Raw genomic sequence first — 26,143 nt, forward strand, 5'->3', positions numbered from 1 at the left:
TATTTACTAAGTTAATTATGTCAAACAAGTATCAATAGGATATTACTAAAATGGGACAAATCACCCAACTGAGCTCTATTCAGGCTTGTGTTCTATGAATTCTGAAAGAGAATTTGGGCTAAAAGAGAAGAGAGGAAAGAACACAGTTTCTATGAGGAAATGAGAAGCTCAGGCAGAAGTACTGCCATCAAAATAGGCACAAGTAGGAGGGAGGATGGGATCCGACAGGCAGACTCAAGTGGCAGTAAGGAAGGCCCCTTAGCACACAGTGGGGTGTGGACCGTGGAAGTGCATAGGAGAGAATGACGCCTGTGTGTCACAGTGTCCACGGTGTGAACCTTTCCCATTTATTTTGTAAGGGATGAAAAAGCGTGGGGTATAACAGGGGTATGAATAATGGGATGAGGTGGGAAGGACAAACAGACTCAATAGATAGAAACATATTGGGTAGTTCAGTCCAGCTTTTGAAATAAAAAATACTTTGTGGACTCACAAAAACAACAAGTTATCGTAAGTTAAAATATTCTAGAATTTTTTAAAAAACAGATTCTTTGCTTTTGGAAATAATCCTGTGTCTATTTTTTTTTTAAATTGATATTACTGACAGGGAAATAGGTTAGATTTGGATATATGGATTTTTATACCCCGATGACTTTCAAATGTCAAGCTTCACATCAGACAGAGTTGGAATTCCTGGACTTTTGTCATTAGCACAGAATCGATTACCAACCCAAACACTTCCTCTGTCAGTGAAGCCCTAATTGTGCAGGAACCCCAGCAATCAATAGAGTTCCCAGAATCCAACACTCTGGTCCAGAGCTCAGCTTCTCATCCATATTCTGTACAAATTAATAAGCTAACAGAGTGTGCAGTTTCCAGGATCACCAAAAAAGGTCCTCTTTCCAATGAATGAATGTTCCTTAAAACTAAGCAACACCAAAACACAACAAAAATCTCCTTTCTCCACCCCAACTAACACCACTTCTTTCATATACCAAAACTAAGTTGCAGGTTCTGAGGCCTTAGAAGCACCTTCTCAGTTGAGGTCTCCAGAGTTTTAAAAATCTGCAGTTTGCTGGGGGGCAATTTATTTATCCTCCTGTTTCACGGCATACACTGTTTAAATGACATGATGGATCCTGAGACTACGCTCCACGTACGAGATTGGATATTGATGTTCTAGTGTCCACTCCTAGCCTATGCCCAGTACTCTCTGGAACTGGAGGCCGCCATAAGCTCAAACTGCAGCAGTGGCCATTCCCAGCCTTGTCCCCACCCCTAAGTCTGGTAGCTGGGAAAAAAAATCATATAAAGGTGTTTTGAACTGAATTGTACACTCTGATGATCAAAGAACCTCAGGAAAGATCTGGCTTGCCGCTGAAATCTGTCATCTAATAGGAGGACCAAAATGTTCTTATAAGTCCCTATGAAGCCGGGAGAAACCTCTAAAGGCACTTCCTTTATAGGCACAGGGACGTCAAAGGACAAAAGCCAGTGTCATTTTTGGGTTGCATCCTTCTTGAGTACGGTTATCCATTATGCAACCTGTGGGCCCAAAGCAGCCAAATTAACTTGGTGTGGTCTATTTGGGACTTGTAACAAATAATATCCTTTATTAATTACTTAATGAATTAAAACAACCATTTTCAGTAAGAAAATTAAGAGTTTTACTGTAAATATGAAAACACTGAGTTCACTTGCTACTAACAGGGCACCTGTGATAAAATGCAGTGAAGTTCTGAGTTGATTCTGGTCAATAGTGAAGGTTGGTGTGCCCAATCTCCACTATGCTTTTTGTCAGGAGACTTTCTGCTGTGACCCTTCTAAGTCAGGTTCACCACATGACATGATGCTAGAAACAATAAACATCTAGAATGTCCCTCAGTTCCTATTTATAGAATAATGTTTTTAGTAAAACTACTTAGATGTTTTGTTGTTATAGTGTTTATGTCAAGTATTCAGGCAATGCAAACTGGCTGATCAGACTTACTGAGTAGCACTGTCAAGTCAAGGATGTTCTGGAATTGGGGACACAGCAGGACAACTTGTTAGACCCTTGTGGCTCACAAGATTGGGTTTTCTTGGTGACGTAATAAGTTAGCTGATCAGACAAGCGAATCGACGTGGGAAAAAATAAAATCAGATTCAAACGTGATTTGCCGACTGAGCAGACGGAACCACATTCTGCGTTCCTTTCCTGTCGCTGCACTGCTCTGAGCTCACGAGAATTACAGGGTTTGAGGAACTGCAGACACAGTTCATGGACCAGAAAATCACAATGGCAAACAGGATCCATGCACTGTGGATGAGTTTGAAACATACTCTAATGTTCTGTACTGGCCTTTGTAAGGTAGTGCCAGGATGCATCTGAATTACCAAGTATCTACGCTTGGAATGTGGTTCAGTTTTGAGAACTGACCTGAAAGAAGGGTCAAATACTCCTGAAATTCTGGAACCAAGCACATGAATCCTGAGACGATCTTAAAATATTTTACCACTGGGTGGTGTCTGAGTTCATCTGGCTCAATAAAAATGTATTCATGAAATGAAATCAAATCAGGGAGTACTACCAGCAATGTCAACCTATAATTGAGATGTGCCATAATTCTTGAGGATGTCAGGCTATAAGGTACCATTATTTTTACAAATGATTAAAACTGATTAATGATTAGCTCCAAGCTAAAACCACAGTTCTTCTATAAGAGTAAATTTTAAAATCTTTTTAAGGAGCCTGCTTGCATTTTATCCTATAAGAAGCTTAGTATGATAGCTGACACACTATACTTCGTTCTTAGTTTCAATAAAAATCCGCATGTCTTACAGATATACAGAGATTTGTGATCATGTGCTCTGATACTGAAAATCAACGTGGACCACTTTTATACTACAGTGAGTTCTTCACTCACTGGCAGGGCATAAAAAGGGACCAGACAGGAGTAAGGTAAATACTTGTATATTTTCCTGAACCTATCCAGATTTTGAGATATAACAAAACAACAACAAAGCTCTAAGGGGGAAAAAAATCTAAAATACAGCCTTAAAAAGCTAAGCCAAAACTCTTCATATTGGCTTAGTCATTAAATATTAGCCCAAACTCAAAAGATAGAGTGCTGTAGGAAAGATAAAGGTTTAAATGCCTTATAAATAGGGCAAGATGTTCATGAGACTCATCATCCTAAGAAAAACTATAGCCTCAAAATATAAATATGCTCCGTAAGGGTTTAAATAATTCATAAGTCATCAACTCATAACAATTCTGAGGGCAAGAAAGGGAATTTCAGAGACATTTCTAGCCTCTAAGTCCAGTATCAGGAAAGGCAAAGCTTCCACAAAGAAAGCTCTGTCCCTTTTTCAGAGAGGAACGCAAAAGCTAGAACTCATGGTCTGCCCTAGAACAGCATGGTCGCCCACCCACACCTAGAGCAAAGTACTGAATACCTGCTATTAGTCAAGACGTATACCAGATATTGGGACTAGCATAATGAGACCAAAAAAGAAAACCAGGTGTATTCCACGAATTATTCTCTTTTTCTTTTCTAAGAAATGCTTTTACAGCAAAACAACAGAATTACCATATGCCTGTCTGTACATTTATTTCCTTCATCTATCTTTTTCTCTCTGCTAACACATCTTAAGCTATGTTATTCAGACAAAGAAAGCAGCTGTGGGGAGAATCCACAGAGGGGAGTGTCAGACAGAGGTTCTCTCCTCTACCCTCCCAACTGCTAACAACTGTGACTAGACATAAAGCTTGTTCTTAAACAGAACTTTAATCTTATCCTGTTCAAAATGTAGCCTCGATCATGAGCGAACACAAAGCCTTTACCACATTTGGGGAGGCACGGCTGGACTCCTGCTGCTGGAATGGAGAGAGGTCAGCCACAGCAGCTTGTCCACTGCTCCTCCAAAATGATACGCTTAGGTTAAAGTAAGTCTGGCATCTATGGCATGTCCGAATTGTAAAAGGGGCTTCAATACAGAAGCCAAACGATTACAGACTTTTAGAAAGAACATGAAGGGAAGAGTGAAGAGTTCTAGTCTGAGTTTTGTGAAAACAAGCCATGTGGTCTCAGGCAAGTCACTTCAGCCTCAGGTTTCTAATCTGCCAAGTAGGAATGATGAAGCCCGGCCTCACCTCCCTCATAAAGGTGTTGTAAATTTTTTTTAAATATTAATACTATACAAATGAGATATTACTATAAGCCTCCAATCAGAGGTACTCTATCAATAGATTTTTTTTGAAAAGGTATATTAATAAAATAGGCATATCTTCAGAAGGAAGATCGTTCACAACAACATGTTTTGGAAGTGAAATCCTCTTTGAGGTAATTTGCCTGGTTTGTCTAGAGTTCATATTCCCAGTAGAAGGCCAAAGAAATGCAGAAGACCAACCGTTCTAAGAAACCCCAGGAGCGGTGTCTTTCCGTCTGTCTTTAACAAGTAGCCCAGTGTCTCTGGCTTCTTCCCAGTCCCACCTGTCTGTTCCCCTAACATAATATGCTTGGTCCTTTTTATTCTGGAATCACAATATTTCTCTGAACTTTCTCCTTTGGTCTAGAAAGTCCCCTCCTCTAATTATGAGAAGTCCTTATATATTCCAATAGTATCTACAATTACACTTCATCAAGTATCACAGAAGGGAAACACATTCAATCTCACCTAACCCTGTTTAAAAACATCCTAAGTGGCTCAAAATCCTATGTAAACAGGCATGGAAGAACCAAAATCTTTCACCTCTAGACTCCAGATCTCCAGAGTTGAGTGGGTCAAACAGCAGCATAACTTCTACGGAACTACCGGGTGAAACAAGAATAATGCATGTGGGCTTCCCTGGTGGTGCAGCGGTTAAGAATCCACCTGCCAATGCAGGGGACATGGGTTCGAGCCCTAGTCCGGGAAGATCCCACATGCCACAGAGCAACTAAGCCCGTGTGCCACAACTACTGAGCCTGCGTGCTACAGCCCGTGAGCCACAACTGCTGAGCCCGTGAGCCACAACCACTGAAGCCCATGCGCCTAGAGCCTGTGCTCTGCAACAAGAGAAGCCCCTGCTCACTGCAATTACAGAAAGCCTGTGCATAGCAACAAAGACCCAATGCAGCCAAAAATAAATAAAATTAAATTTAAAGAAAAGAAAAGAATAATGGACATGGTATTGACCTGGACTCAGCAGATCCAGAGAGCTTCATGGCTCTTTCACATTAGGACATCTCTTGAAAGAGACACCTTCAGCCCAGAGCTATCATAACCCAGAGATACAAGTGCTCACCTGCTTTAGTGTCTACTATAAGAATTAATGAACTCTGAAACAATATGCCATGTTAATGACATAGTTATTAAAAAGGAATACCTACTGAATTATGGGAAGCATTATATTCCAAATAAATTTCTATGACCAATTAATTCTTATATCCTCACCCACACCTATAACTTTTAAGTTAAAATGTTAATTCTTATAATAGTAGGTCAAACTGGCAGGAAGAACAAAAACATATATAGAGATTCTGCCCTTGAAAATATCCATCATCTTAAAAATTAAAGTAGAATTGTATCATCTTTTAAGAATTTTTATAGAAGCAGGTTTTAATAAAAACTATTCTAGGGACTTCCCTAGCGGTCCAGCGGTTAAGACTTCGCCTTCCAATGCAGAAGGTGCAGGTTCAATCCCTGCTTGGGGAGCTAAGGTCCCCCATGCCTCATGGCCAAAAAAACAAAACATAAAACAGAAACAATATTGTAACAAAGACTTAAAAATGATCCACATCAAAAAAAAATCTTTAAAAATAAAAACTATTCTAAAGATAATAGAGTCAAGATTTTGGAGTTTACCTAATTAATCTGACAGCTTCCAGCTCCTCGGCAGTTGGTAAAGAAGTCAACTTCAGAAAAACCATGTTGAACGTGCAATCATCCACAAGTGCTGCTGCCATCTTCACATCACTAATGATGACGGTGACTTTTGCTAAATCTGAAAAGAATTTCTGTACAATATCAGCCAGGTACTGAACAGTGACATCGCCAATTAATAAGAGGTCTATTTTTGCCTGAAAGAGAAGGAAAAAAGCAGAAGCATCACACAATTAATGTCTGGGCATAGAGAACATGCCGTCATGTATGAGAAGATAAATAAAGGTTACAAATAGCCAATGACTGACTACTCAGCTATACTGAAGTGTCAACTATAAGCATACCTCAAGGGCAGGAACTATTCATGTCCTTAGAACCTAGGGTAGTGAATGGATCTGAAAGTCATGCTATTTTTTAAAGTTCTGCCTACAAATACTATTCTACTGTGATTTTCCTACAAGTTTCCATGTGGTTCCCTCCTTGTTATTTTTCAGTTTGGTTCTTAGATATTTTCCCGCAATGTCTCTTCCCACAGAATTTTATCAACGGCTTGTCAGTTTCCATAAGGAACCCTGTTAAAATTCTGATGACAGTTGCATTTATTTTAAAGATTAATTAGGGAATATCATTATGTATTACATCTCCCTATTTAGGAAGTATGACTCAGAGAAATCAGATCTTATCTCCTTCAGTTTTATAGTTACTTGCATATAGATTTTGCAAGTGTCTTCACACATTGATTCCTAGATTTTTCAAGATTTCAGAGTCATTGTGAAGGGGATATAGTTTCTCACTATATTTTCTGATTGATTATAGCTGACATAGAGATGTACTGATTTCTGTATAAGGAATTTGCTCAAAGTACTTTTTGGTACTCTCCATTTAGTTCCAGTACTTTTTAGTTGATTCTTCTGAGTTTCCTAGATAGGTAATCATATGGTTTTCAAAAATGACATTTTTGTCCCCGTCTCCAGAATTTATTTATGCCTTTTACTTATTAACCTTAAAGCACTGGCTAGGACATTCAAAACAACGGTAAATTGCAGGAGTGAAGTGGGTATTCTTGCCTTGTTCCTGACTTTAGTGGGAATATTTCAAATGTTTTTACTACTACATGATACTGAAAGTCAATACCCTTTATCAAGTTAAAGAAGTTTCTTTCTATTTGGAAGCTAAGAATTTTAAATCTGAAATGGGTGTTAAAATTTACCAAATGCTTTTTCTGTATCAACATGATCACATTTTTTTTCTCCTTTCATAGGTTAGGTAGTGAATTACATTAATAGATTTCCTAATGTCAAGCCATCATTGCATTACTGGGATAAACCCATACTTATTGCAAATAGATTCAGTTCATTCATATTATTTTAGATTTTTGCATCTATATTCATAAATAAAACTGGATAAAATTTTGTTTTATTGTACTGACTTATCTGGTTTGGGTGTCAAGGTTACGCCAGCCTTGAAGCAATAGAAAGCTTCGAAATTATTCTACGGTCTTGAATATTTTATAAAACATATAAATTATTGGCTTCTTGAAGTTTAGGTAAAACTTGTCTGTGAAATCTGAGCCTGAAGTCATTTATAAAGGTAGGTTTTAGACTAACTTTTACAGTTCCTTAATGCTTACTAGTAAAATAAGTGTTCTGCCTTTAAGTGAATTTTATTCATATATTGTTAAAAATCCATTTCATTTCTTTTCAAATGTATTAATTTTTAAATTTATACAACATTTATTACTTGCATTGAGTTCATCTTGCTTGCTTTCCAACTACAGATTAAATTTATTTAATTTATTTATTTTTGGCTACGTTGGGTCTTTGTTGCTGCATGCAGGCTTTCTCTAGTTGCGGTGAGCGGGGTCTACTCTTTGTTGCCGTTCACGCGCTTCTCATTGCGGTGGCTTCTCTTGTTGCGGAGCACAGGCTCTAGGCACGTGGGCTTCAGTAGTTGTGGCCTGCAGGCTCTAGAGCGCAGGCTCAGTAGTTGTGGCGCATGGGCTTAGTTGCTCCGCGGCATGTGGGATCTTCCCGGACCAGGGCTCGAACCCATGTCCCCTGCATTGGCAGGCAGATTCTTAACCACTGTGCCACCAGGGAAGCCCCAACTAGAGATTAATATATAATTAAATTTTTTTCTATCTTCTTTTTCTGGTAATGCTTTATTAGAGACTGTAGAACTATGTGGTCCAATATGTGGTGATTTAAATTTATATTCATTACAATTAAAGTCTGAAATCAGTTCAGTTTCACCAGCCACATTTCAAGTGCTCAGTATCCACATATGGCAAGTGACTACCATTTCTGCATAATTATAGAAGAGTTTCATCATTGCAGAAAGTTCTATTGAATGATGCTGTCATCCAATTGGCACTTTGTTGTACCCTATAAATTCTGATATATTGTGGTCATGTTCATTCATTGCTAGTTTATATAATTTCAGTTTATATTCCCATATTAACCTAAGAGTTATATTAAACTCCTATATAAAGATGTTAATTTTCAAGTGGATAGTGTTTTGGTTTTTAAAATTTTTTTGGGCTATTGACTCATTTCTTATTTCAGTGCATTGTCAACAGTGGATGCACACTATATGACTTCTACTTTTTAGAACTGGTTGATATTTTCTCTGTGACTTAATACACAATTTTTAATGTTCCATGGATACTTGAAAACAATGTGTACTTTCTGTTAGGCATACAGCCTCTACATAGCTTTCAGACTGAACTTGCTCGTTGCTTTCTTATTTTAGGTCTACTTGATCTTTCATTTTAAGAGGTAGATATATAAAACCTGCCCTCTCTAATTACGCTTTGTCAATTTATCAATTTCTCTAACTATAGACTCTATAAATAAACTATGGATTAGGTACATAAAGGTTCATAACAATTTTATATATTCATATAAATATATAATAATACTTAATATATACTATATAATGATCTACAATGTTTATGTAGTATGTATTAACATATAAATATCATATAATTATAGAGAAAAACTATATATAAAATATATCTTTGTCCTTTGTAATGCTTTTCACCTGAAATTTTATTTTTTTCTGATATACAGCACTTAGTTTTTTATACCTTTATTTTGAGGCTTTCTGTATCATTTTGATTTTGTATGAATTTTTAAAATAAAATATATTTGAATTTTTTAGGTTTCTTCCAATCTGAGATTTCAGTTTTTAATATAAGTAATTAATAAGTTTTTAATAAGTTATTACTTACATTAATGACATTAGCTAATGAACATTAAGTTAATCAATGTAATGTAATTAATTGTGAAACATTCATAACTTAACATGAAATGGTCTTATTCCCTTCGTTATTTCAAGTTTCCCATTTACCGTAATTCAGTTTCTTCTTTCCCACGCTTCCTGTTAGGCTGATCAAATTGTCCTTTTTCCCTCCTGCTGCTCCTACAATACTTTGGGAGTTAAACTCCTTATTTATGTTCTTTAAGTGGCATTAGGGCTCACAATTCAATGCTAGCTTTATAGTCAAAATACTCCTACAAGTCAAAATCTGTTTGTCTCTGACCTTTGAAGATACTGGGCCATTTTCTTCTCACAACCAGAGCTGGTGATGAAAAGAAAAAGCTGCCTTATTTTTCTTTTAGTGCTTTTCTCTTATGCTGTAGATTCTGATCATTTCCTAGGATGTGTCTGGGGATGGACCTTACTCAGCCCACTTGGCATTCAGTGGATCTTTGGCTCTGGAAATTTCCTTCTATTATTTCTTTGATTATTTCCTCCTCTGTTGCCTTTGTCTATCCTTGGAAAGGATATCTTTAGGATGCGGGACATCCTAAATTAATCCTTCAAGTCTCAACTTCTGCAAGACTTTCTTAAGTTTATTGTTCATATCACCAGCTCAGCCTTTAGTCCTTCTAAAGACTTTTACAATTTCAGTTAATTTAACATGAATTGCTCATTTCTAGACTTTTTTCTCTCTTTTGATAATTTATCATAACCGCTATTTTTAGGACATGATATCCCCTGTGAACATACAAATTAGAAATTTTAAGTTTTTTCTATCCCCTTTATAATCTGCCTCTGGAATAGTTGTCTGGTGATCCTTGGTTATCCGAACATAAATATGGCTCAAGGACTCAGCTGACATGTATGAGCAGCTGACCCTGCAGTTGGGGTGGTCTGCTTCCCTAGTCACTGTTTCTTCTAAACTGTGGGTTTGGTGTGAATGGTAGGGATGATGGAAGAAAGGCTGGAGAGCAAAGTGGCTGGGATCAGCTATTTGTCAAAATATAGGCAGGCTTTACGCTGAAAACCAGTCACTTTGGTTTATTTCCCTCCTGGGCAGAGCTGCCTTTCCTTTCACCCTTGTCAGTTGTAGAGGTCTGGAAACTACCAATACCAGGAGCCCGTGTCCCACGTAGAGTTCATTTTCTTTAGAAAGAGCAGTGCCTGGGTTTGATTCTCTGGTTAAAAGTCCCATCGCTCTGGCTGTAGTAGGAGTGAAGGGGGAGAGCCCAGAGGTGAAGAAATCCAGGGCCCCAGCTGGCCCAGGGGTTCTGCCCACAGCTAATTCTTTACCAGGGAAGCACCCTGAGGCCCATTTCATCTTTGCTTCTGCTAACATTCTGCCTGCACTACCACTAGAATTGTTTTACTGGGGCATTTCTTCTCTATGTCTTTTATGCTGTGTTGTTTTTCTTTTTTTTTCCCCACTTTTGTTTTGGTAGCAATTTGATCCCATCTGCTTTCTAAATTTCAAGCTTTCCTGTGGATTTTTTTTTTTAATGTTCAGAGAGAGCTACTTTGTTCAAACCAAGATCCCATTAAGGACTATGAGTTGCACATGATTGCTATGTCTCCTGGGACTTTTAATTTAGAATGCCCCTCACTTGTTTTTTCTTTTCAATGATATTTACTTGCTGAAGGTACAGGCACACTGTTAAGTACCTCCTGCCAGGGAGACTGGGGTGGCTGGAACGTTGACAGGTGTGCTTAATTCATCATTGCCAGCCAATCCTTCTCACCCACCCAACCCTATCTTAAACAGAACAAAAATTCAAACTCCTTAGCATGGCCTTTCATAGCCTAACATCAACCCATGTCACCAGCCTCCTGTCCTTCTACATTCTAAGAAGACAGCATAACACCTTCAAATGACCTTTGAAATTTGGAATTTCTGCAGTAGAGAGTATCAGGAACCTTCTAGAGTGTTTCCTTTTCATTTTATAAACTTTCCTCATTCCCAGTGGTACTTGGAGCAAGGCGGGACTCTAAACCGCTGTGACGCTTTTGAGTGAAGAGTGTTTGTGAATCTCTGCTACGGCACAGGATTTCTTCTAGACAATTACAACTGCCTTTGAAGCAAATGCCAAGCACTGAAACAGTCATTAATGAGTGGTCATAAAAGGAGTGATTATCTTTTTGTTTGTTTGTTTTGTTTTTTTGCGGTATGCGGCCCTCACTGTTCCGGCCTCTCCCGTTGCGGAGCACAGGCTCGGGACGCGCAGGCTCAGTAGCCATGGCTCATGGGCCCAGCCACGCCGCTTGCATGTGGGATCTTCCCGGACCGGGGCACGAACCTGTGTCCCCTACAACGGCAGGCGGACTCTCAACCACTGCGCCACCAAGGAAGCCCCATCTTTTTGTTTTTTAATTAACCAGGTTAACTGAAGCAACCTATGAATGTCAAAAATAACCTCCTTCTACAGATGGGGTGACCATTTAATTTACCTTACAAACTGAGACACTTGAGAAAGGAGGTGCTATTAATAATTACACTAAAAAAAAAACCCATATAAACCAGGATATCCCGGGCTGTGAATCACTTGTAAACCTTTCTATTAGAAAAGTTTATTTTTTTTCCTTTAGAACCTCCTGCCACTTTTATGCATCTGCATAAATACGTGTGATGTCTATGTAGTCTTGCCATAGATATTTATTAAGCCCCTACAACAGGGCAGATGCTGTGCTGGGAATTCAAGGTGAACAGACAAGCTCTCTGCCCTCATGGGGCTTACATTCCAGGAGTCTTTTTTTTTTTTTTTTCCTGCTGATAAGAAAGTATGGCTTTCAGTCCTTGGAACACAGGGAAAACAGTGGATGAGCCCCAGTTCTACCAAAGCTATTACTGATCCTTTTTTTAACAGTTTGATGCAGTGGGAAGAGGGCAAAGGCTTTCGACGTATGCAGAACGGCGTCTGCTACCTGTTCAGCGACTAACCAGCAGCTGAGTAAGATACTTATGTGATCCTCATCGGGGCGGCGGGGGGGGGGGGGGGGCAATAATACTTACATCACAAGACTGTTATAAGGAGTAATGTTTGTACAATGCCCTGTAGGTGGTAGTTATTGCCATGTGTTCTCAGGTAATACCAAACCCGAGTACAAAACCCATCAAATCAACCTGATGGGGAAGGGGAGATGGAGAGATAGAAATAAAAGGAAAATGTATCTATGTCAGGCAGTGAAAACAGCCCTAAAAATCAAACTGCTCTCTGCCTTACCTGAGCCACAGGGCTTGGGACACAGGGCCACCTGAGAAGCAAAGGTAAGTTTTGAACAACAGGCATCAGCTGCTAACTTGAGCCCTTTCCTGGATAGCACCTAGTGCTCCTGACCACATTCCCCTCAGAAGCCCAGTTCCCAAATTCTCCAGAATCGCTCAGCTAGTCTTGTGGAGAAAAGTCTAGAGCAAGCTTTGAAGGGCAGAACCCGGGTACTGGGGAGAAACTGAGGAGAGAGGGAAGGAGATCCGGAAAGGGATGAGAAAGCCAAGTATCACTCACCGGTCCTTCTGTGCTGGAATCAAAGGTTTTGCAATGCCTGGCAGCAGGACACAGAGGGGCAGGAAATAAAGCAGCTCTGCAAAGAACTGATTTGCTCTCCTGCCCAAGGCTTCCTCCCCCGACCCACAAAATCATCACACTAGGAATGTTCCTAATCAGACAAATCAGAACACTGCCCTAGTCCACTATCCCCAAGTAATTCAAATTAACTGAATAGCTTCTAATCAACTTCAATTTGAATATTTATATAGTTAAAAATATCTTGTTGATGGTGTAATATGAGCACAGGTGATGAGAAGGATCCACAGATAAGAATAAAAGGAAAATGAATAAAAGGTTCTAGTACATTAGGCTCTGGAAAACTGCTTTTAGTACCTCTAAGATTTTCACCTGTGAGACCACGATTTGAACCAATGCTAGGCCTCCTTTGGTGGAAATTTTTTCCTATTTGAATTGCTTACTGCACTCTTTTAACAAAAGCAATACATATTCATTGTGGAAGGTTGGAAAATTCAAAACAGTCTAAAGAGAAAATAAAAAGCATCGAAGTCCAGCACTCAGGGATAAACACTACTACACCTTGCTACAGATCTGTGAAGTGTGGGCAGTTTTTACCAGACGACATCATTATCACCAGTGCTCTTCATCCACTCTGATTTCTGAGATCGGGGGAAGAGGCAGGGCACTCCAGTCTCTGCCATTTTTAAAACACTGGATTTCCATTTGCAATCTGTGGAAGGCTAAACCCTTAATTAGTAACAGCAGGTGCTGAAGTGCTTAAAGCAAATCTCTCCTACATTTTAGTGAGCTGTTATTTATGCCACTCTTATCACTGGGAGCAGCACTGACAACTAGCAGCAGCTGCAGGGCTGATGCCCTCACGGGGCAATTGTTGGCCTCCAGTTTCCCCAGGAGTCAAGGGATTTAAGCAGCTCTATCTGGAGAAACTGAGTGAGCTTCTCTCCCAGTGCAAACAAAAGGTTCAGTTGGGGCTTCAGACTCTTAAGGGTGGGAAGCCACAGTTATTTATGTACTACTCGATAATATTTTATTCAGAGTTCCATTTTGTGCAGCTTTGCCTAATCCTGCACCCCCAAAATACTCTGAGTTTAAATAGGTGCCTCCATTTTTAAATAATTAAGAAAAACCTCTTAAACTCGGTCCACTCCAAGTGGTAGTGATTCGGTTCAGAACGCTTGTTCTTAAGGAGTGAGGAGATTTAAGTATGCAGAACATTCTCAGGGGTAACAAAACTTAAGCAGCGCAAAAGGTTTCCCTCTCACATTTATCGAGACGTGAAATACTCAGAAGAAAGCCAACACCAGGTCACCTTGCTTTCTGGGGTCGGTGGGGTTTTGTTTACGCTTCCTTCCTAGTGGGCTGCTTTCATTTTTATCGAAAACAGTCACCAATAAGGTGCGTCCAAAAGAGGCCAGGGGGCCTTTTGACTTCCGGGGAGGGTGGGCCGATGTGTGAAGAGGGCAGACGTGTTTTCCCGCCAACAGCATCGTCTCTACACACGTCTGCCTGTTTGAGGGTCAGCGCGGAGAGGGCAGTACAAGGACACGCTGGACGCCACGGCAGTGAGCACAGCGAAAAAAGGCACCTAGAGCTGTGCACACAAGAGAGCTGAAGATCAACTTTTCCATATTCAATATGTTGAATAAACTTTCCTACACTCAAACTGAAAAGTGTGAAATCAACTTTCCTATATTCAGGCTGAAACCAAAGTTGTCACTCCCGTTTTTATCCGGCCACCAGCCCGAATATCTACCCTACGACGTCTTGCTCCCGCGCCGCCCCACCAACGGTCTGGGACCGGAAGATGGGTTTGGGTTGGCGAGAGTCAAGAGCTCGAGGGAGTGACTCTGTGACACAGTCCAGTCGCCCTCCCTCTTCAGGCCTCCGCTCCGTCCTCGAGGTGGGCAGGCGCCCGCCGTAGGGCCCCAGGAGCGAGCCGGCGGCCGGGACTGGCTCGCGCCCCGCAGTGGCCCCCGGGCCGTCCCCAGACGTACTGGCCTGCGCCCGGCGTGGCTGTGCCGCCCGACTGGGTCGCCGCGCCGACCCGCGCGCCGTTTTAAACGCAGCTGCCTCCCCTTCTTCCTCCTCCGCCTCTTACCTGCTCAGGGGTTTGGCCGAGCTCCGTGCGAATAATTGAGTCCGCCATGGCCCGTTGCCCACGTGCGGGTCCCGAGGCAGCCTCGCCACGGGAGGAGCTCGCAGCCAGTCCGTCGCGTCCGCCGCCCGCCGCGCGCCAATGGCTTCGTGCCCGCAGCTGGGGGGCGCCCGCCCCCGGCCCGCCCTTAAAGTGGCCCTGCAGCCAGCCGCTGCTTCGAGGGTCCCGGCTTCCGGGGGTGGGCATACCCGGGGGGATGGGGATGGACGGCCCCAAGGTGCCCTGCAAGTCCTAAGGAGACCCCATCACTGGTGCGCTGCCCACCCACAGTTCCATTCCACGTGACCCCGGGACATCACACAGCTCAGGCCCCGGGTGGAACTGCCACTCCCCGCCTTGGGGCGGGTGGCGGGGCGCAAGGGCTTGTCTAAAAGTCTTCAGAGTGTCTTATGGGAACGCTTTCAAGTTTAAATATTAGGAATTAGCAAACTGGATTTTTTTTCTTTTTCCAAGACAAACATATGAGAGGACAGGGAAGGTTGAGGACTGTTATGGTGCTTTCTTTCCAAACTACTAAGAAGCTAAAAATTTTAGAAGCATTTCATGTTGTCCTGTGAGTCAACAAATATTGTCCTCATTTTCTCAAATGAGAAATCTCCAAGTGGCGGCTGCTACGTAATCCGCTTTGTTCGGCCTTGCTAGACATTATTCTTGAGATCCACGAAGTGCCAGGACCTGTAGGGGATCCTTCCTCTTGTCTTTACTACTGCTCCCATTGCTAAAAGTCGGTGGGGGTGAGGGGGTGACGGTATCTTACCGTGTTTGTCACTCTGGATTTGCCTAGACTCTTGATCTTACTTGAACATGTAATATGCACATGCTCTACTTGAACCACCATCTCTGATCTCTGGGCAAGCCTCCTGTTTCCTGAGCAGGCAGCGGTGTGTTCTGATTTAGATCATGACAGCATGCAAAAATATAGTGGTTGTCTACGATTTTCATGGGAAGAAAAGCGCAGATAAATTTCTGATGGGATCATTCTGCACTATTTTTGGAAGTAAATGTACACATTTTAATAGATACGAATTTTGGTTCTTGATTGCTTTTCCACCTAATCAGGAACTGAGAGTGTCTAGCTAAACATCTGTGAAGCAGTTAGTTTGCCCAACAATATCAGCAGAGGTGAAATCATGCCCAGGCATTGGGGTAGGGGTGAATTGAGGCAGCTTTGAGCACTACCCCCAGTCTGGTAATCAGTTTTGCCTTGACCTAAAGGTCTAGATTAGCAAGTCTGATGCTAAAAGTGACAAAGACATTGTGGAAACTGACACAGACACATTGCTTTTAAATTTGAGTGGATGATGCCCCTAAGCTTATGTGAGAGGAAGTAATCATTCCTGTGTTGGAGGAAGCAAAAAGATAATAGAGCTCTTCAGTATCAAGAATATAAGATCCATGCTCCATAAGAACCAGATTAGATATTTAAATAGTTTTCAATCTCTTAAAAGAAAGAAAAAGAAGCTTACTTTGTAAATAAGCAGGCATCTACTCTCATTGGGGGCGATTTTTGTCTCCCAAGGGACATTTTTTCATTGTCACAACAGGCATCTAGTGGGTAGAGGCCAAGGATGCTGCTAAACATCACACAATGCACAGGACAGCCTCCCAGAACAGAGAATTAATTATCTGGCCCCAAATGTCATTAGCACTGAGGTTGAGAGGCTCTACTATAAACCTTCTGAATTACAGCATAGAATTATAAACCATTTAATTTCTTTATCACATTTAACATTCTTGAATCATACTCATTTTTATTATTGGAGACAAATGGGTAGATGGACTCTTTCTGTGGTTCCCTAGAGTAACAATATGCTACTTATATTCTTGATGGAAAACTGAATACCAAGAATCATAAAATATAACAAGAATAATTCTACATAGAGAAATATATTTAAAAATTTGCATTCAAAATTAACAATTCAAACTGCCTCTTAGAAAATGGTTTTCCAATCACTTAAAACTATTAGCATTCATAGCATACGCATTACATTATTTCCCCAAAAAACTAAATTATAATTGTATATTTTTCACAATATGCAAATTACAATTAGATTTGTAAGTAATACAGTACACATAGTCTCTTCAGATGAACTCATGAAGAACCTATGCTTAAAATGTTTGGAAATTTTCCATCCAGCTATTTTATAGGAACTGTTCTATATAAGCTATGTTCAGTATTGTTGTTTACCTGGCTTGTTCTCAGAATCACAGAAATTTAGAACTCAATAAGAACCTAGAGATTACCTAATTGTCCTTTCCTTTCAAAGATGCTGAGGCCCAAATAATGTTCTCATAAGTAGGTAGGACTGTAACTACGGATGTTGAAAGCCAGGGAATTAACTAATTTCAATCATTTTTACTAATAATTTCTTACATTTACTAATGTACTGAACTCACTTTTAAAATGCATATACTCTCAAACACTATGCTTGCAATATTTTTGGAGTATTAAATCCAAGAGTCTACCATAACTTGACTAACCATTAAGTTCCATTATACAATTATTAACAGAGATATTTTCATAATGTTAACTGAGGAAGGTGATTTTTGCTTCCACTTTTGCCATCGTCCCCCATCTCCTTTCAGGCAGTTCATCATAGAATAACCAGAATAATCTTTTAAAATATGTCAGAATATTAACTCCCTTTCTCAAAACCCTCCTGTCAGAAAAAAATCTAAATTATTTTCTATGTCTAACAAGGCTTTATACCATCTGACTTCACCAACTTTACCTCTCGCCATTGTTATGACCTCTCATCACACTGCCTTCTTCTTCCTAAAATACCAGGTAAGTACAAAGCTAGAATACTTTGTGCTTGTTCTCCCTTCTGCTTGGAATGCTCTTCCCCAGATTTCTCCATTTCACGTATATTTGTTATGTCACTTCCTTGGATACTCCTATCAGAATCTAACCCCTCACTCTCTTTTTCTTTACATCATTTTTCTAATGTCATACAGCATATGTATTTGTTTTTATTTGTCTTTCTCCCCTCTCTAGAAGAGAAAATTTGTCTGTATTATCCACTACTACCACCTTGGCCTAGAAAAGTGCCTGGCTTCGTAGCAGGCACTAAAATATTTGAATGAATGAATGAAAGTCATTTCAGTAGCTGATTGGTGTATGCAGATTTGGGATTCTGGTCTTTCTGCCTCCAAGTCTACATTCTGTCCTTTATTTCATAATGCCACTCATTTCATCATGGAAAGAAAAAGAGAAGGTCTGGAGGAAAGGAAAAAATATTGCAGGCTCCAAAATGACAAGCTTGGTATCTCAGAGTTGGAATAGTGTCCATTATGTTGAGGGGGGGCACGGGAAAGATGGAAAGGTCGGTTTTAATCTCATCCCTTCCCCATTTAACGTGTGCAAGGCTCCTCTGCTTATCAAATTAAGTTCTCATTCCTCAGTGTGGCAGTAGGGCCCACATTATCTTGCCCTTATCTGGCTTTCTAGGTTCAGCTTTTAATCAAGTCAACTAGATTGAACTAGATCAAGTCAACAAGATTCCCGGATAGTGTCCTGGCATTCTCCCCAGTGTAAGATCCCCCCAAACAGACAGAGTAACCTCTTTCTTGAGACTATAGTGCTGAAGGGATGAATCACCTGAAGCCTGGAGAAGCCCTGAACTACCTTCAAAGGATAAGACAGCATTGGCCAGCTACCCCCTGTGAGCACAGTTCACTAATTTGGGAACTGCCCCAGATATTTCCTCTGATCCTCCCCAGCTGCTAACTCATTTATCCCTTGGTCTTCTTTGGTTCCGATTTCAACCTAAAAACGTTCCCTGTTATCCCTGTATCAAAGAGGCTAGGACCCCTCCTGTTCACACGCCTCCTTTCTGACTCTGGGTCAGTTCTCCTAAGCTGAACGTTCAGCTCTGGTGACTGCATGGTGTAAGGTTTAGCACACTCACCCCTGAACATTCTCCTTCATCCTGGCTTGGGGTCTCTCCCACACTACCCTCCGACACGCACTTTCCTTTTGTGGTTAATTTGAGAAGACAACAGGAAAATTCCCAAGGCATTCCCAACTCCATCTCACATCTCTGCTTCAACAATTAGAATTCATTTTAAGTAGCGTGATAAGGCAGGGATTATTTTACTACACGTTGTATCCTAGTAGCCAGGACATAGAGGGTGATCAGTAAATATATGTTTTCCCAGTGAGTTAGGAACCATTGCCCTTAGGCAGTGATGAAGGTCAAAGAATAGTACCAACTTCTAATGATGCCCTGCAGCCGATTACACTAAGATGCGACAGTTTTCTCATCATCCAATATACCAATTCACTTTCAACAGGGTTTAGTTCTACTGAATTAAGATGAGGCAGATCTGCCTCATTTTAACCAAAAGTCTTTACTAGGAAATGTGGAGCTAAACCAAAGTGACTTTATAACTATGGATGAGGGAGGCTGTGTCACTCAAGGTCCAGAGCGAGGCTAGACACTGCCACGTTGATTAATTTTCTAGGCATCCTCCCAGGTAACCACACAACAGAACCATTAGAAGCAGCTCCCATGAAGTCATTGGTTACTACTGCTCTATTGCCTGAGGAGATCAGTAGTTACAAAGTCACTCATTCTCCTTTAGCCACAAAGACTGCTGACTTGAAGTCCTGTGGAATTTCTACATCATAAACAAGCCAGACAATCTTAAAGGAGAGAAGTCTGTGGTATGTGAAGGTGGGGATGAGGTGAAGGAAAAAAATGATGTTCACACTTTCCTTGTAAATGCTTACATGTATACTAACATGATTTAAAGTCAGCTGGAGGAATTTTTTTTTTATTATGAAAGATTTCATACATACCCAAGAGTACATATATGAAAGATGTACAATATAAGGTATGAGTGTATATGTACCTATCACCCAGCCTAAGACACTATCAATAATTTTGAAATATTTTCCACTCCCATTCCCAGTCTCCTTTCTCTTTCAAGGTATAAAGATTATTTATCCTTTTCTTTTAACTGCTGAACCTGAATGGATTGTATTGTGAGAGAGAATAAACCTCTGTGTGAAGCCTCTGAGGTCTGTTGTTTCTTATAGTTGTTTCTTATAGTCATAATGCAGATATTGATAACTTGAATTTAGGTGCTACATTAACAAAATACTAAAACAAGTGGCATGGTGTTAACTTAGCAGGTCTGCAGTGGGAGGCAGAGACACAATGTGACAGTGGAAACCTGGAAGTCCCTATTATGTCACAGCAGAACAAGTGCTTAATAATAATAATGATGATGATGAAGATGATGTGTGCTTGATGTTACTGGCTGCCTTTGACAAGGCAGAAGAAAAAAATGAGCTTGGGATATAATCAGCCACTTTGTAAGGAAAAGGGAATATAGAGAGTCTCAGGGAGAATCTAGAAATTTGGGGCATCAAAGGGCATAAGGGGCTGGAAAGGCCAAAAACTCTGAGAGCCAAAAAGCAAGAGATAAGACCGAAAAGGGTTTTGAGCAACAAGAGGCCACTAAGACAGCCTGTGGCAAAGATCAGATTATGGGTGTTAGCTTTATATCCTAACCTATTATTTCAAATAGCTGCCATTAGGTAGAGAGAGAGGCCAAAGAAACAAATCATGCTCTAAAATTATCATTATTATACATGGAATTGACTACTATTTTGATGGAGCTATATTATCCAAGAAACCATAAACTTAGACTGAAAAGCTTTTGACTACTTGAACTATGATGCCACCACCCATGGGAATCCAAGTTTGTTCTAACAGAAAATGAGCTCTAAAAGCTGTGCATCTCTAAATGAGGGTCTAACCTCCACTGCCTACTTCAAATATGAACCAGAAGACTGAAATGAAAGAAACTCCCAAGGAGTAGAGTTAGAGGTCATTAAGAAAAATGGAGAACATTCCTACCAGGAAGCAGAATCAGAGCCTGATCAAGGAACCCACCCAACGCCCAGGGAAGAGGGCTTTCACCATATCTGCCCAACAGGATTCCATAAATGCTATGGATCAGTGATGCTGTGCATTCTTCCTTTTCTGAGTGAAAGTGATTAAGGGTATCTTCCCCTCAGACGTGGATTGGTACATTACACGGTTGTTTGGGCCCAGCCTCTATTTGGCTTAGACTGTGCAGCATTTGTACAAGGCTTTAAAGAGCAGTATCCTAGAAACAAATTGATGAAAGAGCAAGAGATTCTGTTTAGTAAAAAAAAAAAAAAAAAAAAATTATTCTGGTTATGTTCAGCAGACTGGAAAATACACTGAGTTAGAGTCACTTTAAAAATATCAATTGAAATTCTAGATTCTGACTGAATGGTGCAGGCAGGCCAGGGGCCATCACTATCAACGAATGGCTGAATTTATCTCTATGTAGTTGCAAAGAAAGATACCATTATCTACTGAAAACAATATCCAAAGACTTGTAAGTCTTACTAAAAATATTGTTTGATACTATATTAGTGAGCATAGGCTGCTTCAACAAGTAAAATCCAGATCTCAGTAACTTAACACACACACACACACACACACACACACACACACTCACTCACAAAAAGGATTTACTTTTCACATACACCACAATCAAATGAGGGCTAGCCAGGTAAGAGAAATGGATTTGCTATATGTGATTTTAGTACTTATTTTGTATCACATTGAGATATCAGAATTGAAAACAAACTTATGGCTACCAGGGGGTAAGGGCAGAGAGGGATAAACTGGGAGTAGATTAGGATTGACATATACACACTACTATATATAAAATAGATAACTAAAAAGGACCTACTGCATAGCACAGGGAACTCTACTCAATACTCTGTAATGACCTATGTGGGAAAAGAATCTAAAAAAGAGTGTATATATGTGTATGTATAACTGATTCACTTTGCTGTACACCTGAAACTAACACAACATTGTAAATCAACTGTACTTCAACAAAAATTTTAAAAAAATAAAGCAAATAAATGTTTTTTTTTAAAAAAAAGATACCAGAATTGTTTCAAATAAAAGGGTTTTCCAGCCCCCTCCCCTTCCCTATCACATACACATAAAGGTACCTTTGAAATCAATTAGTTCTATCTTCATTCTACAAGTAGAAACTTAAGACAGGAAAGTTAAGTAAACACCCCTAAGTTAATTAGCTTGTTAAAACATGTTCCCTTCTAGTATTCCACAAGTTTCCTCTCTCCCTCTCCACCTATCTCTGAATCACCACTTGGAGCCTACCTCATCTTCCCCTGTAGAGCTGGACAGGAAATTTGTGTAACAGAACGCACTTTTGGCACTATCAGTAGACTGAAGCCCTCTTTTTGTAGCCTCTCCTATATTTTAAAGTTGTTAAAATCATATTTTATGTGTGACACTGTACATTGTGTCAACATTCTAACATTAAGTCCTCCCACGATCCTATAAACTCTTGCAAACATCCATTTAAGTTAAACAAAATGTATTAAGTGCCTGTCCTACGCTAGGTACTAAACTAGCTGGTGACAAATGATGAATAAGAGTGTTCATTACATTAAACTGCTGGAGATAAATTACACTGAAGTACTTCAGAACACAAGAAATACATGAGAAGAAAGAATTTTAGTATAAGATGGCAAATGCTAACTGCTGCATAATATTTAACCATGTGGATGAATCACAGTCTGCTTAAGCATCTCCCTATAATTGTGCATTGAGAGAGTATCCATTTTGGGGTATTATAAATAATACTGATAAAGTGATTGTCCTTGTATGTTTTCTATATGCAGGATTTTTCATTAGAATAGATTACTAGAAGTACAAATATTAAGTCAACATATTAACATTAAGGCTATTCAAGAATATAATAAAATTGTCTTCCAAAAGAATTATATGAATTTGTACTCCCACCTGCAGTATATTAGAACTTCTTAACTTCAGATCTATTAGCACTGAAAATTATCTTTTTGAAAACCACTGTTTATTTTATAGGTGAAAAATGGTATCTAATTTCAGTTTACATTTAACAAATGGACATTGATACTATTACACCTGATTTTGTTAGTTTTGGCTAGTGGTAAACAGCCCAGTTTTGAAAGTTCATATTTACAGCCTATACATACACAGCCTATATGATGCAACCAACATATATTTTAGGGAGTTATTTTTTGGCTCTAGTTTCCCTATCGGATAAATGGGCAGGGAATCACAGTATCTTAGCATCAGAAGGGATATTGGCAGTCATTGAATCCAACTTCCACCCACTGCAGGGGTCCTTTCTATAACATCCCTGACAAAGGGACACCTAGCCTCTGCTTGAACAGCTCCGATGATGATAATCTCACTGTTGGGTAGTTCTCTGGATGATAATACTCTCTCTGTAACTGAGATAGAAATATGAAATTGCTTTATAAAGTTAAAAGGATGCTCTATAAATTCAAGATTTTTTTAATTCATAGGTCAGATTAATCTGATGTTAACTTGTTTTGAAAATAGTGCCCTACTGTCAAAATCATATGATCTTGGGCTTCCCTGGTGGCGCAGTGGTTGAGAGTCCGCCTGCCGATGCAGGGGACACGGGTTCGTGCCCCAGTCCAGGAGGATCCCACATGTGGTGCAGCGGCTGGGCCCGTGAGCCATGGCTGCTGAGCCTGCGCGTCCGGAGCCTGTGCTCCGCAACGGGAGAGGCCACAACAGTGAGAGGGCCACGTACCGCCAAAAAAAAAGATATGATTTTGCATTTAAATAGTGCTTTATTATTTTAAAGATACTTTCATACCTCAATCACATTTAGTGATTTTAATAGCAGTTTTTAGGATTCTGGTATGCTTACCTCTCTTCAAATGCCAAAACTCCTAGCATCACTGTTGTCATAATTCTGTTTTTCTGGTATTAAAAAAATTAAAAATCTAAATTATTTACATCTTGAAATAACTATAATTCAATTACTCAATTTACTTAAAAAATCACATATAATATGTGGTCTAAACAGGCTCCCACTTGGGCACACAGCAAAAACAAACCAATTATTGCAAGACATAATTCTTAGTCCAAAATAAAGTTTCTGGTCCAGTAGAATATGACTTTCAAAGTACTAAAATTGATATAAGTAACTCTGCACTGTAATCTCCAGATATACATGATAAAACTAATGAAGATGATGAAAACTAGAAAAATTTTTTGAAACAAAAACTATATAGCTCTCTATAAATTAGAAAAAAAACCTAGTCCTAGTCAAAAGTCAAAAGGTGTTTTATAAATATCTCTACAAGGTTATTAAACAAGAGATGGGATTATTCAAAAGAAGTCAAGGAAATACTGGGAAGTAGCATATAAGCTTCATTGTTCTTTTGACTAGCGTAGTATCTGAAACAGCTTCTTAGGTGGAAAATTATGCTGATAATATACTCTTGACTCAACACTGGCACTAACGACAATGCATTTTGATGTTTAAGATCATATTTTCTAAAATCAAATAATATTCCATTAAAATTTATCTGCAGGCTTCCCTGGTGGCACAGTGGTTGAGAGTCCGCCTGCCGATGCAGGGGACGTGGGTTTCTGCCCCGGTCCAGGAGGATCCCACGTGCCACAGAGCGGCTGGGCCCGTGGGCCATGGCCACTGGGCCTGCGTGTCTGAAGCCTGTGCTCCACGATGGGAGAGGCCACAGTGGTGAGAGGCCCACGTACCACCAAAAAAAAAAAAAAAAATTTATCTGCTAGTTTATATTAAAAGGTTAACATATGTTTAACATTTTTTTATAACAGCTTTATTGAGGTATAAATCATATAACATGCAATTAACCCATGTAAGGTGCTTTCCATGCTTTTTGGTTCATTCATGAAGTTGTACAACTATCACCATGATTAATTTTAGAACATTTTCATCACCCCCCCCAAGAAACCCTATACACATTAGCAGTCATTCTCCATCACCCACCCTTCCCTCAGCCCTGCCAGCCTTCAGCTGCTACTATTAACCTATTTTCTGTCCATATGGATTTGTCTATTCTCGACATTTCATATAAATGGAATCATACAACATGTGATCTCTTGTGACTGGCTTCTTTCACTCAGGATAATGATTTCAAGGTCCATCCATGTTGTAGCATATGTCAGTCCTTCATTCCTTTATACTGCTGAATAATATTCCACTGTTTGGATATACCACAATTTGTTTACCCATTCATCAGTTGATGGACATTTGGGTTGTTTCCACTTTTTAGCTATTATGAATAATGTTGCTCTAAACATTTGTGCACACATTTTTATGTGCACATAGGTTTTCATTTCTTAGGGCTGTACACAGAGGAGTGGAATTGCTGGGTCACATGGTAACTCTATGTTTAACCTTTTGAGGAACCAACAGACTGTTTTCAGAGTGATGGTGCTATTTTACAGCCCCACCAGCAGTGTAAGAGGGTTCCAATTTCTCCACATCATCATTATTATTCATTAATATCTGTCTTTTTTATTATCACAACATCTGTTTTTATAAATGGTACTTTTTAATATTTTGTAATATATTTAGACATTAAAATTGTTTTAATATATTAAATATTGTTTACTGATATTTTGCTTTATGAATTCTGAACTCTTCAAATACTGATATTAATACATATTTCAGTATTAAACAAAACAGAGACCCCAAACTATCATTTTTGCACTGATTATTTCAATAAATAATTGCAAGTCCTCATAAAGCTTTACATGACAAATTACCTTCAGAGCTTAGTATTAGGTACAGCTTTTTCTCCACTTGTATATTTCCTTATACAAAAAAATGAGAGCTGTGTAACTCACTCTTTCTTTGTGCTGATTACTAGAAAGCTTAAAGATAGAGCTTTTTCTTAGTTGGGAATCTTGCAAAACTTTAACTTTTATTTTTACCTTTTATCTTATGAGTCTTGTTTTTATATCTCTATATTTAGTAAAAGGTAACACAATCCTTTGTAGAGAGAAAATAGGGTATAAAAAAGTAAACAAATACATATGTAGTATCTAGCAATTATTTAATAAAATGAGTCATGGTACCTGATATCTATAGTTAGCTTAAGAATGGGGGAGAGGGGGCTTCCCCGGTGGCGCAGTGGTTGAGAGTCCGCCTGCCGATGCAGGGGACACGGGTTCGTGTCCCGGTCCGGGAAGATCCCACATGCCGCGGAGTGGCTGGGCCCGTGAGCCATGGTTGCTAAGCCTGCGTGTCCGGAGCCTGTGCTCTGCAATGGGAGAGGCCACAACAGTGAGTGGCCCGCATACTGCAAAAAAAAAAAAAAAAGAATGGGGGAGAGGGACTTCCCTGGTGGTGCAGTGGGTAAGACTCCACGCCCCCAATGCAGGGGGCCTGGGTTCGATCCCTGGTTGGGGAACTAGATCCCGCATGCATGCTGCAACCAGGAAGTCCACATGCTGCAACTAAAGATCCCGCACACCGCAAC

At 39.9% G+C, this 26,143-nt stretch overlaps 1 protein-coding gene across 1 annotated transcript in view; it reads right to left on the bottom strand.

The window, feature by feature from the left end:
• The window catches only part of SOHLH2 (spermatogenesis and oogenesis specific basic helix-loop-helix 2), a 39,124-nt gene extending 24,346 nt beyond the window's left edge, over positions 1-14,778 (bottom strand). Inside the window, exons 1-2 of the mRNA XM_065896109.1 lie at positions 14,731-14,778; positions 5,830-6,044 (exon numbers count right to left, since the gene is read on the bottom strand). Coding sequence (XP_065752181.1) covers positions 5,830-6,044; positions 14,731-14,778 — 263 coding nt within the window. The remainder of the gene's footprint in view (positions 1-5,829; positions 6,045-14,730) is intronic.
• Positions 14,779-26,143: the final 11,365 nt, after the last annotated feature.

Source organism: Phocoena phocoena, chromosome 18 (genome assembly GCF_963924675.1).
Source record: "Phocoena phocoena chromosome 18, mPhoPho1.1, whole genome shotgun sequence".
In the NCBI taxonomy this organism is placed as follows: domain Eukaryota; kingdom Metazoa; phylum Chordata; class Mammalia; order Artiodactyla; family Phocoenidae; genus Phocoena; species Phocoena phocoena.